Raw genomic sequence first — 11,900 nt, forward strand, 5'->3', positions numbered from 1 at the left:
CCCGTCCCTCCCAAGAACCCGCCCCGATGCGGGACGAGTTTTTAGCGGGTAGAGACGGAATGAATACCCGCAAGTTCGGATGTATTGCCATCCCTAGTTTCTCCTCCCCTATTCCCCCCTCCATCTCTCCCTCTCTCCCTTCTTTTCTTTTCTTTCTTTCTCTCTGTATTGCTATCAATAAATATTAACTTTTTCTACTATATAATCTCAAACATTATAAAAAAATATTTTATTATTTTTCTTAATACATATATATGATCTTTAGTTTTGAAAAATTATTTTAAAACGAAGAGTATATTAATTACCATCGTTATGTCCTTTTTAATGTATTTTCTTTCCTTCCCACTCTCATTTTTCAAATTATGGCGTCTCCAATAAGTTATAAATTTTGTCTCAATTTGTATACTGTTTAAATTTAAAGGAGCATAATTTGTCTAAACGAATTTTCGTCCATATATATAGTCAAGTCAACTTGAAAATCACTACACCATAATTAAACAAAATAATCCCTTAAAACTAACACCACCAGTTTTGATGATTATTTCATTATTCCCTTCAGGTAGTACTCAGTCAAGAAGATACTACACTACACTAAGCAATAAGCATCATGTTGCTAGCTGTCGCAAGAATGCAGAAAAATCATGATAAATTTATTAAGATATGTTTGTGTGTTATATTTGTTATTTGAGTGAAATATCAAATGGGTTCTTATTAATTTTTATTCTGGATAAACTAAGGTAATAAGGTTTATTTTTTTAGAATATTAAATAAATTAATAATCTCTAATATTTTTTAAAAAGTGTTAAAGTATTAATTCTTCTTAAAAAAAAATTTGATTAAATTATTTGACACTTTAAACACTACAAGAGACACGGGACTTAGCAGCCAAAGATTGTCGGCTGTTGTCCCAAACCGCTGCAGCTTCATTGAATTGATGCGGTTCCTAATGCGTAATTAAGCCTCGCTCCAATTGTTCTGACCTGAGGCGGTTTTGGGCAACCACCGCATCGAATAACCCTGGGCGCTACTGGCCTGGCCTTTCCTTTCCTTTCCTTTTGTTTTCCATTTCTATCAGACAACTCCAAAACACACAAACTAAAAAGTGAAAGGTGAAAATAGCAGAGCACAACCCCCAACCCCTTTCCCTTTCCTTCTCTCCCCCTCCATCCTTCGTGTTAGTCCAAAAAATTAATTAGGGCTTCATTGACAGAACACAATCAAGTATCAACCAAAGCCGCAGCACACACACTCTCTTCCTCTCCAAATGCTTGTTCTCTTGCCCCAAATACCACTTTTAGGTTTTTAGTGAAGAGAAATAGCGAACAGGGAAGGGAGTGACCGCGGCGATGGATAAAGGGCGCGTGCCCGGCTGAAGAAATCAGCTGTGGCTCCGTGAACGACAAGCGGCGGCCGCGGTAACCGGAGGTGGCAGATCCTCTCCTTAGTTCCCTTGGTCTGTACTCTCCGTCTCTCTCTTCCTGTACATTTTGCTTTTTTTTTTCGGTATTAAAAGGATAAGTAAAGAAGCTGTTGTTGAACTTAGTTTTATGGTTTTGGATTACTAGAATTGTGCTGATCTTTGCAATGAAATGGTAAAGCTGAACCTAGACTTGATGAAGTGAAGATGATGATTTGTGTGTGAGTTGAAACTAATTAATTAATTATGGCTAAATGGTTAGAGTCTGTTCCATAATGTGTCATCATATTTGATTAAATACTTCCATTTTGCTTCATTTTGATATGATCACTTGATTTGGTTTGATTCATATTATTATCATTATTAATAATGATAATGATAATGATAATAATTGATTTGAATATCTCTGAAGATGACATAGATACCAAGAAACTTATCTTCTGATTAGGAGCCTCAACATTTTGATTCATTTTCTTGGTTTGGAACATTTATAGAAGTCTTTGAATGGTGTACTTTCACTCTTCATGATTAGAATAAAATCTCTATTGCTTCTTATGGGTAAATGCTCACACCTCATTTTAAACTATACTAATAAAATGTGTGCTAGATACTAATTCTGTTTGAGACTGGAAACACACATTAATTTATTATTTGCTGTTTATGCTTTATTTTGGTATTTTTTATGTTTAGTTCTACCAATTGTTTGTAAAGTTGTTTGTTTAGTCTTTATAGCATTTGATATCTTCAGTGTTGATAGAAAGCAAAGCACAATCATGCCCCCCTTTAAGTTTGTTCACACCAGTCGTGGCACTAATTTGATTTTGATTTTTGAGTTATGCAATTGTTGCTTTAACATTGCTACCTCCTTTTGCCAAAACTAGATAATAATAACCAATGAAAAAGGTCTTAGATGTTAAAGGGCTATGATGATAACATATGAATTATCAGATTCGTAGTTTGTTATCTTCCTCGTGCGAACACAAAAGGGGCAGAGGCGCGAAACACACCTCCGCGCACAAATCCTCGCCGCCGTTCCTTTCTGCCCGTCAGTACCAGCTGCATCGCGCTTCCCGTTGTCGGTGGGTCCATCACCGATCAACTTCTTCGTTTAGATTACTGGTATGTACAAAACCCCTCTTTCTATTTTGTTCTGTTTTCCTTTTGGATTCAGAATTCAAATTGGTCCACATTAATCCTTTTCTTCTTGATTTGGTATCAATTTACTGTTTTGTTTTTGTGTTAGTGATCGGGACTTAGCATACCAACAGTTAGTAATAGGTTTAACAATAGTTATTAATATATTATATATAAAATGAAACTGTGAGTGAGATCAGAATTCAGATCCTTTCCTTCTTGTTAATTAAACTACTCAGGACAATGTTCTTTTTGTTAATTCATCTATTTATACACATCAGTTGCCATGGATAAAGTTACCAGCTGAGCTAAAGCTCATGAAGGAGGCTGCATCGGTTGCTTGTCAGGTACATCCATCTTCGTTGCACAGTTAATAGTCCAATGACTCAAATTTCTAGCGAGGCTGTCTGATACACTGTTGTTAAGTATATTACTACCATTCGTTGGGTCTAGGTGCAAAATGATAAAATCTTGATACTTGAACCTTTCTTGTCTGTCTTGAATAGGCCCTTTTGTTGACTATGCTGCATTCAAAAACATACCCTTTTGAAAGTATGCTAGGTGCAAAGGTTGAATATGAATGCAGAATGAAAGGAGCACAGCGAATGGGGTGAGTGCCTCTCTATTTATCTTTCTACTGTGTAAAAAATTTTGGATGCAGATCTTAAAGGCAAGAAAGATCTCAAGATTCATGCTTTAGAGGTTGTGGAAGAACTTAGAACTAAAAGAGCAAGACAAGCAGGTCAGTTATTAGTTATCACCCTTGAATGCTAAGATCCATGTGTCGTTATCAGTGTTGTAAACTCTGGATCATTGTTTGACCTTTTTCCTTTTGTTGTTTTACCTTTGTCATTAAACTATTAAGATAGTTGTCTGATCACTATTTTAGAGGAGCATACTAACAATTCTTTTGACTTTCTAACAATTTCCAAACAGTCCATGCTCATGTTAGATGCCTTTAACAAAGACAGGGCATCTTTACCTCAACCTCTGCCAAATCCACCTCCTTTGGCTCCCATTCCTGTTGCTGCTCCTGACCCTTGAACACAAAAGATGATAAATGAGAAGTTGAAGAAAGCCGAGGACCTTGGTAAGCCACTGATCTGATATTCTTTAGCTCATTGGAAGACTGAGGAGAGATGCCTTCTTTAAGGAAAAAGCCCTTTAATTTATATTCAATATATAAGTTTCCGCGGCGGTTTAAAACCGCCGCAAATTCCTAAATAAACCGCCGCTATTCAGCGTGTCTCTTGTAGTGAAATAATAAAAGACTAATTTTGTGAATGAGCAATTCAACTTTCTGAACAATTTGAGTTAATGAAGGGCGGCTAATATAAAATACATAACTTTGTTTGTGACGACTTGACTATGAAATAAAGTTGGTACATGCAACCCACTACAGATTGATCTATCGAGTGTATGTAGGGTTATCAAAAATTGTCATTGGTGTACTTAGTCTAAATGAGTAGGACGCATGTGGCTGCTAATAATATGCAAAATATTAAGATTACAAGACATATCTACTTGAATACCCTTCAACCTTGTAAGACTATAAATACATGATGACGATGATATCGCCATGCATAAGGAAAATTGTAGTCTCATCTTCACTCACAAAAAAAGATCTCCTAATAATCATATCATATCATAAGATGAAGCCAATTTTGTTTGCAATATTCTTGATTTTGGTTTCGGTAATATTCCTTCCCTCCTCAACACTTGCAGCTCCAGTAGTAGGGAAGCGTAAGAACTCTTATATATCTTATCTCCTTCTAATCATTTATAGATTGTTAAAGAATATAACTATTTATTATTTAATTTTAGAAAATCAAAAAATTATTAAAAGCCAATTTAAAATATGAATCTTATTAGAAAATAATGCTAGAGACAGAGAAGAGACTGAAACTCAGTATTATGTTTGTTCTATTATAAAAAAAATTAATTAATATTAATTTAAATATAAGAAAAAAAATTGTGAATGGCCTGTAATTTTTCTTACTTATATAATATATATGCAGGTGGTGATAAGAAAGAAGCATATAGAAGAGGAGGAAGAAGAGCTCCTAATTCTTATATGGACAATGATCCATATGAAAGAGAAAGAGTTGGAGGAGTACATGCACCTCCTAATCCTGTTCGCTTTCATCCTACACGTCCGGATCCATACAGAAGAGGAGGAGGAGGAGGAAGAGGAGGAGGAGGACCACCACATTCACATCCTAAGCCTCATGTCTTATAGGTAGCGTTTGGTAGAGAGATAGAGACAGAAAGATTGAGACTGAAAAATAGAGACTAACAAATAGAGATTGAAATAAATTTTAATATTCTGTTAGTGTAAAGTAAGAGACAGAAATTGAAATAAGAATGAAATTCTAATTTAATTTGCACAAAAGATAAAATTGGAATTAATTAATTGAAATAAAAATATTTTAGGTATAAAATGTTATTAAAGTTTCAGTCTCCATCTCTAAAAATTTTAGTCTTTTGTGTCCCCTACTTTTCAAAAATATTAAAATACTAAAATTTTAGTATCAATCTCTAAACCAATAAACATGATACTGAATTTCAGTCTCCCGATCTTTGTCAAACGCTACCATAGAGCTGTTTTTTTGTATTGCTTTATTCCTATTCCTCCCAATTCTTATAGAGGATGTACTAATAATAATCCATACAAGCGTTTTTTCTCTCCACCACCTAATAATTAAGCATTTAACTCTTCATTAATTAATTGAGGTCAAAGAAGAAGCAATAATAATAATTCATATATAAAGTGTTTCGTTTTAATTTGTGTGCCTTGTATCCAAATGCATAAACTTGTAATATATTAACTAGCGTGTTAGATTTGAGCTTCTTGTAAACTTAATAGTGCCTGTGAAATAAAACCATATATTGGCCTTCAATTTTCAGGGGTTGGCTTTTTCTTTCTTGTTTAATTAATTAATCTAAAATATATTAGCTCGAGATCATTAAGATTTCTTCCAAAATTTCATTTTTGTATTGGCAAATCAATTACACTACATTCTGCTACTTAAATATTAGATTTCCTTTTTTCCTGTGGAGCGAGCTTATATAACTAAGTCATCATCAAATAAAATAAAATTACATTTGTTCCAAAATTTTACTTTTAAATATTGGTATGTAAAACCAAGAGCATTACTTTCTGCTACTACCTAGATTTCCTAACTGATGATCAATTAAAAAGAAATAGTTGTCGTAGAAAATTATTGCTAGCTAGTCCCCAATAATTCTTCATTTATACGTGAAGTCACTAAAAATAGCATATATTTCATTGTCAATATACTTTTTAATATAAATTTCGCTGCACTTTGTCAAGTCTTCTATATATATATATATTTGATAGTCCTGCTATATTTGGCCATCACATTTGACCACTTTATTGTTGTAACTTATGTGTATCATACCTCCAAATTCCACAATGTATAAATATAAAATAACGAGTGATTACCCAACTCGAACTTTAACAATTATCTTGAAAAGACTATAAGATTCTTAATAAATAAAAATATTCAACCTAACTCCTGAGCTTTACTTTTATAGGATTGATTAGTTTCTGTGTCAAAAAAAAAAAACACTGATACAGGGACTAATTAGTCCCATAAAAGTAAAGCTCAGGGCCAGATTGGATATTTTTTTTAAGGGTCTCGTTGTCTTTTGAGATAACTGTCAAGAGCTGTTTAGAATTTTTCACTAAAATAATTTAAGATTAAAAAATAAACTTTTATTGAATTTCAATTTATAATGTTGTGTTGTATCATTCAAACTTGTGTAGTTATTTTTTTTATATGAATTTAATAGTTGAAAATTTTTAGAGAATAATTTAGTCAAACTTATTAATTATTTAACGATTTTTAGTTATTAACTTTACATAAAAATGACTGTGCATGAGTATTTATCAATTTTACAATATAACCCTGGAGAAGAATCATAACCATTCAATCATTGAGTGGAAAGAAAAAGTTTGATTATTAGTATAAAAGTTTCAGTGTTGTCGAGCAATAATATAGTAATGTCTCTATCCAAGTTTATTTAGAAATTGACATGTTCTTAGTAAGGTACTGAAATTCCACAAGTAGAAAATGACACAAAAGAGGAAAATTATTCAAATAATTAATATAGTTTAAATTTCATCCAATCCCAAGCCTACACTATCCTTATTAATAAATGATTTTATCTAACAAATTGGGATTAAAGTTTCATATAACGGGACATATTTAAAATGTCATCATTGACCAGTCATGTATGTCAATGTCACTGACCAAGTCTTCTTCTAAGTTCTAATTTATTTATTATGTTTATTTAATTAGACTTAACATCTACATGCATTATTGGATTTCTTCCCTCCCCTCCATACCCGGGTTTTGAGCAATATAAATACACAACAGCATAGCATGTATAGCCATGCAAAAAAGAAATTAAATTACACTACAATAGTAGTTTCCATTAATCAGCATGAAGGCCATTTTCATTGCATTCCTACTCTTGGCTTCCATGGCCTTCCTACCCTCTTCAACTCTAGCAGCCCGTGAACTGGTAGCGGTCAAAGGTAAAAACACACTCTTTAAGTACGTTTTAATTGTTTGAAATACAAATATTGATGTAAGGTGTTATGATTTATTTTGATCTCGAAGTACTTAAGAATTTCTTGTCTAATACATGTATCAGCACCAAAATTTCGTTCTATTATTTTTGTCTAACCGTTTTCCCCTCACTATTGCTTAATTGGTATATATCTTTTTGTTGAATTAGTTAACATAATTGTGCTGTGGCATTTAATTTGAAGATATATATATATAATATATGGTTGTCATTTCATATAAAATGATTATTCTATAGTATAAATTATGGAGAGTGTACTAATGAATGCAGGAGAGAAAGCAACAACAGTAGTAGTTGACCCTAATAACCCAAAGGGGCCTGCTGTTAAATGTCCACCAAATACGCCTTATGAAAAGTGCCTCAACCCGCCATCTCCAAAATGTAACAAAGTGTACAATCGTGGCTGCAAATGATGACCATCAATAAAAATCAATCTGTATAACTCACATGCAGTTGTCTTAATGTGAAGTTGGTAGTCGAAAAACGTTAGATAATTTAATATATTCGATTAAATTATCATCTAATAATTATCAATTATCAACTTCATATGAAAACAACTATAAGTGAGTTTCTATCGTATACACATATCTATGAAAATAAATAAATTAGATTTTATCACTCATGAGTGATGAAGCAGCTTTCATTATTAGTCTATATAGTGATATGTAAATAATAAAACTCTCTTGATGATGAGTTTAATTAAATGTTGAAGTTTTACAGAGTTTATCTGTGTCTTATTGGATAATGTATTTTGATGTCAGTGTATGTCAGATTTCAAAATAAATCTAGTAAAAAATGACATAAGAAGAAGAAAATTCTTCAAACAATGAGTCAATGAATCCCAAAGCATACATATAGTGATGGATATTCTTGATTAATGATTTTATGTTTTATCTAACAAACTAGGACGCTTTAAATTAATTAGTAGGGACCTGATGAAAATATCTAACAAATCCAACGTGTATGTGTTCTCTAAATTAGATTACTACACTGACATGCATGGCTACGGTTAACTTGCTATTAATTATTGCATCAACAGGGTAGAACCATGAAAGCCATTAGTCACAGTTTTTGTCCTTATTAGCGGCTTCTTAATGATTTTTTAAACTTATAAAAATAATCTAATTTAATATTGACTTTCTCATGTAAAAATATAGATACGTTGTATATAATTGAAAGCTATGAAGTATGGACACTTGTGTTTTTATGTCAAACACATTTTAGATATGATAATATTTGTTCAATATGTGTGTCTGTTGTGTCTAAGTGTGTTTTAATAAAAAAATAAAATTTTTTTTGGACATTCTTGGACACACTTAAATATCATCATGTATCAGCGTGTTCAACCTTATTCTTAATATGTGTACTATACCTCTAAAATTTCGGACAAAACCGAATCATACCTCGGCGTAACGGCTCTATTCTAACAATTCACTCACCAAAATCTCAGAACCAGTTCACTCACCAAAATCTCGAAAGAAACTGACCATTAAACTACAAACCAAGTTATAAAACGAATAAAGGCATAAGTAGAAACACACAAGACAGAAATACTTCGTCCCAAAAATAACATACTTCGGAGCTATATTCCCAATCATATACACTCTTTATTTATTTATTTTTTTACTGACTTGGGCGTCAGAGTCCCTTTTGCAAATACCACGCTCGGGTCCAGGTTCACAAAGATATTATTGACTCAGCCAAAGCTACGGGGCACAGCGAGGTTAACGGAGAACCGACGTATAGATACTTTTTCTTTTATCTCGTCCCTAGTCACGAGACTTTTTGTTTTGTCTCGTCACTTTGCACGAGACATTTTTAGTTTTTGCTCCTGTACAGTAGAAAACAGAAATGAAGTAGGAGAGAAGAAAGATTACACCCAGATATATCCTGGTTCAGCTGCTAAGTGCAGTGCAGCCTACATCCAGTCTCCATCACAACAATGATGGAATTTCACTATAATCAACCTGATTACAAAACTGTAAAGTGCTAACCCAACTTACAAGGGGATTCCCACAGAATCATGAAACACAACATAGATGAACAAAGGAACTCTAAGACATCTATGGCTTTTTCTTTTAATTTTGCACTCTCTCCCTTTTTTCGCTCTATGGCTTTTTTCATACAAACCTCACTGTTTGCCTTTTTCCATGAGACTCAAGACATGACAAAATTAAACAGAAAAATACAAAACTGAATACATTGAAGGAGAAGAAAATCTGTAAGCTTAGGTAGCTCTGAGAATCCTGTGCCTTGCACTCTCACTGCTTACTTCTAACTCCTTGCTCCAAACAGTGGTTGTTCTCTCTTTTTATAGAAGAGGGAAGCCTCCACACTTGAAGCCAACACCCAAACCAACTTCTTCCTCCTTCAACAAACAGAACTAGTTCGGCCACATAGAGAGAGAAGAGATAACCATGCAAAACCCAACATGCAATTACCTCTAGTCCTTTCTTGATCATCACCCTTCATCAATCCGAGCTCTCCATCCTTGGCTTGCTCTCCAAGATGGATTTCTAGCCCTTGATGCTTCATGATGATAATGACTTCATCTGCTTCAATCTCTGTCTTAACCATCACTTCGCCACTCTAGCTACTTCCTGTGGTGGTTAAACAGAATCAAAGACAAGCCATGCTTCAAGAATTTCCTCCTTGCTGGCCGAATCTTCATCTACCTTTTTGAGCATGAGGAGCTCGAGAATACCTCACCAAATCTAACCATATTTGGAGAAGATCTCAGCCACATCTCACTTTTATTTTTGTATATTTTCTTGCCATCATTGTGATGGTCTTTATGTTTGCTCTCCCTTCCTTTCGGTAGCTTATTTTTGTTTCCATGGCTACCAATGTTTCCTGGACAATGTCCGAAAGAGAGAGAGAGAAGAAAGAGAAAATAAAACAAAGCTATGAGTGTTATGATAGATAAATTAATTAGGTACACTTCTCCATGCTTTGTGTAGTAGCGTGTAAGCTACCATTGATTGCCATCAAATCACTTGACTTTTTCTCTTTTATATTTCCAAGGACTGCATTAACTTTACTTGATAAAATTTGAATTCCATTACAAGTTAAAGTGTGAAGTCCGTTGGAAGCATGCAACCAAATTCAATGAGTTGGGTTTTCATCATTGTGCCCCAATTCCATTTTTTTTCTTTCAGACCATGCATGCAAAACAAATTGGGCTTGTGATACTATTTAAATTCTGGCCCAATAGTAACATTTGCTTTCCTGATGAATTTTTTGGATCAAGCATTGAACACATAGGAAAGCTTTCTTTGGGCTTGTTGTATTTCATTTTTTTTGGCCCAATAAAACCTGCACAGTAAAATTAATTTAATTAACATATCAATCAAGATTAGCTTAATAATTTTGCTGTTAATAATGTTTGATCATCATCAATTTAGTTTAGAGTTTTCCAAACTCATCAATCTCCCCCTTGATGACAAACTTTATTAAAATTGAAATGGAAAGAAATTTAAAGATTTGAGTATAAAGTACTCCCTTTGAAGATTTGAATTTCTCTCCCTTTCTAATTGTCACATGGCTCCCCCTTAATATATGATGTTTTTACCAAGGGAAGCACTAACCTGTAACAATTTTAATCAAGCTTCAAGTAACAATGTTATTCAACATATTTATTTTGAGATGTTGAATGCTTGATTTATGAGTAGAATTGGATGATAATCAAAACTCATTTGTTATCAATAAATTGATTTTCTGCTCAAACTTAAACAAAAATCTATCCAAATATTTTCCAAACATTTCTTGTTAGTATATCAGAGCAAAACAAAATGATGGAAAAAATATTTGAAGTACACATGATCAAAACAAGGCAGTTTTAATATATTACACAATTTAAAGGAATTGCCAAAAATAAGTTTTCAATCCAACAAGTTTATCAATGATGAATCAACAGCCAGGCATCAAAGATAAATCAAACATCATTATAAACCAAATGCCAAATGAGTATTAACTAATCATGATAAACCAAATGCTTCATGCAGTTCAAACAGCAGTGACCATAGTAAAACAAATGCTATAACAATATTCATTCTTTGAACACATGCATTCTTTGAATCAAGGGTGATCATAAATTTTCAATTTTGAATGTTTTGTTCCAATTTCAATTTTGGAACATGAATTTTCTCTCCCTTTTTTCATCATGGGGGCACCTGCACAAAACATGATCAACATAGCAAAATATTCAAAGTAAAGTAGCAAAAGTATATCACATTATCCTAGAGATTATCCTAGAGCAGTGAGTATCAAGTCATGCTCCCACAAAAAAACAGATTGAGCCTAATGGAGCCAATATCAAACAGAGTAAAAACAGTCATTTAATCATCAGAAAAATTAATATCTTCTTCCTCAGCGCCTCCTTCACTTTCACCTTCCAGATCCTCCTTAAGAGATGCTAGCATCAGGCCGACCATTTCTTTGCAATTTTTCCAAGCTCTCTCGCTTTCAGAGGCTTGCTTGCGAGTCTCTTTGTGAGATTGAATCATCATTTCTGCCATGTTGGAGAATTCACCCAAAATTTCTTTGATGGATTTGACTGTTTTGGATGATTCTGGCCGAGTCTCATTGTCACTGTCTGAAGCCACAGATTTGCCTCCTTTGGTTCCCTTAGTTGCTCCTCCTCCTCTAATGGAAGATACTTTGTTTTCCACTGCCTCATTCAATAGATCAACTTTAAAGTATTCAAAAATTCTTGTTAAAAACATACCATAAG

General features: G+C 33.4%; 1 protein-coding gene and 1 long non-coding RNA gene across 2 annotated transcripts; both read left to right on the forward strand.

Moving 5' to 3' along the window:
* On the forward strand, nucleotides 1,027–3,647 carry LOC107635537. Its single transcript, XR_001619271.2, has 5 exons — nucleotides 1,027–1,453; nucleotides 2,366–2,536; nucleotides 2,833–2,898; nucleotides 3,058–3,293; nucleotides 3,488–3,647. It is a non-coding gene; the product is annotated as an uncharacterized LOC107635537 (long non-coding RNA).
* LOC107635535 lies at nucleotides 3,980–5,455 on the forward strand. Its single transcript, XM_016339029.2, has 2 exons — nucleotides 3,980–4,294; nucleotides 4,570–5,455. Exons 1-2 carry the CDS (start codon nucleotides 4,111–4,113, stop codon nucleotides 4,788–4,790), a joined length of 405 nt encoding a protein of 134 aa, XP_016194515.1. The 5' UTR covers nucleotides 3,980–4,110; the 3' UTR covers nucleotides 4,791–5,455.

Source organism: Arachis ipaensis, chromosome B04 (assembly GCF_000816755.2).
Source record: "Arachis ipaensis cultivar K30076 chromosome B04, Araip1.1, whole genome shotgun sequence".
Taxonomy (NCBI): Eukaryota; Viridiplantae; Streptophyta; class Magnoliopsida; order Fabales; family Fabaceae; genus Arachis; species Arachis ipaensis.

What these genes read in the sequence shown, in the direction of transcription:
- LOC107635535 (XM_016339029.2), top strand. Translation starts at nt 4,111, where the DNA reads ATGATGACGATGATATCGCCATGCATAAGGAAAATTGTAGTCTCATCT. An exon ending in AGCTCCAGTAGTAGGGAAGC is followed by an intron (nt 4,295 to 4,569) that starts GTAAGAACTCTT and finishes ATATATATGCAG; the next exon opens with GTGGTGATAAGAAAGAAGCA.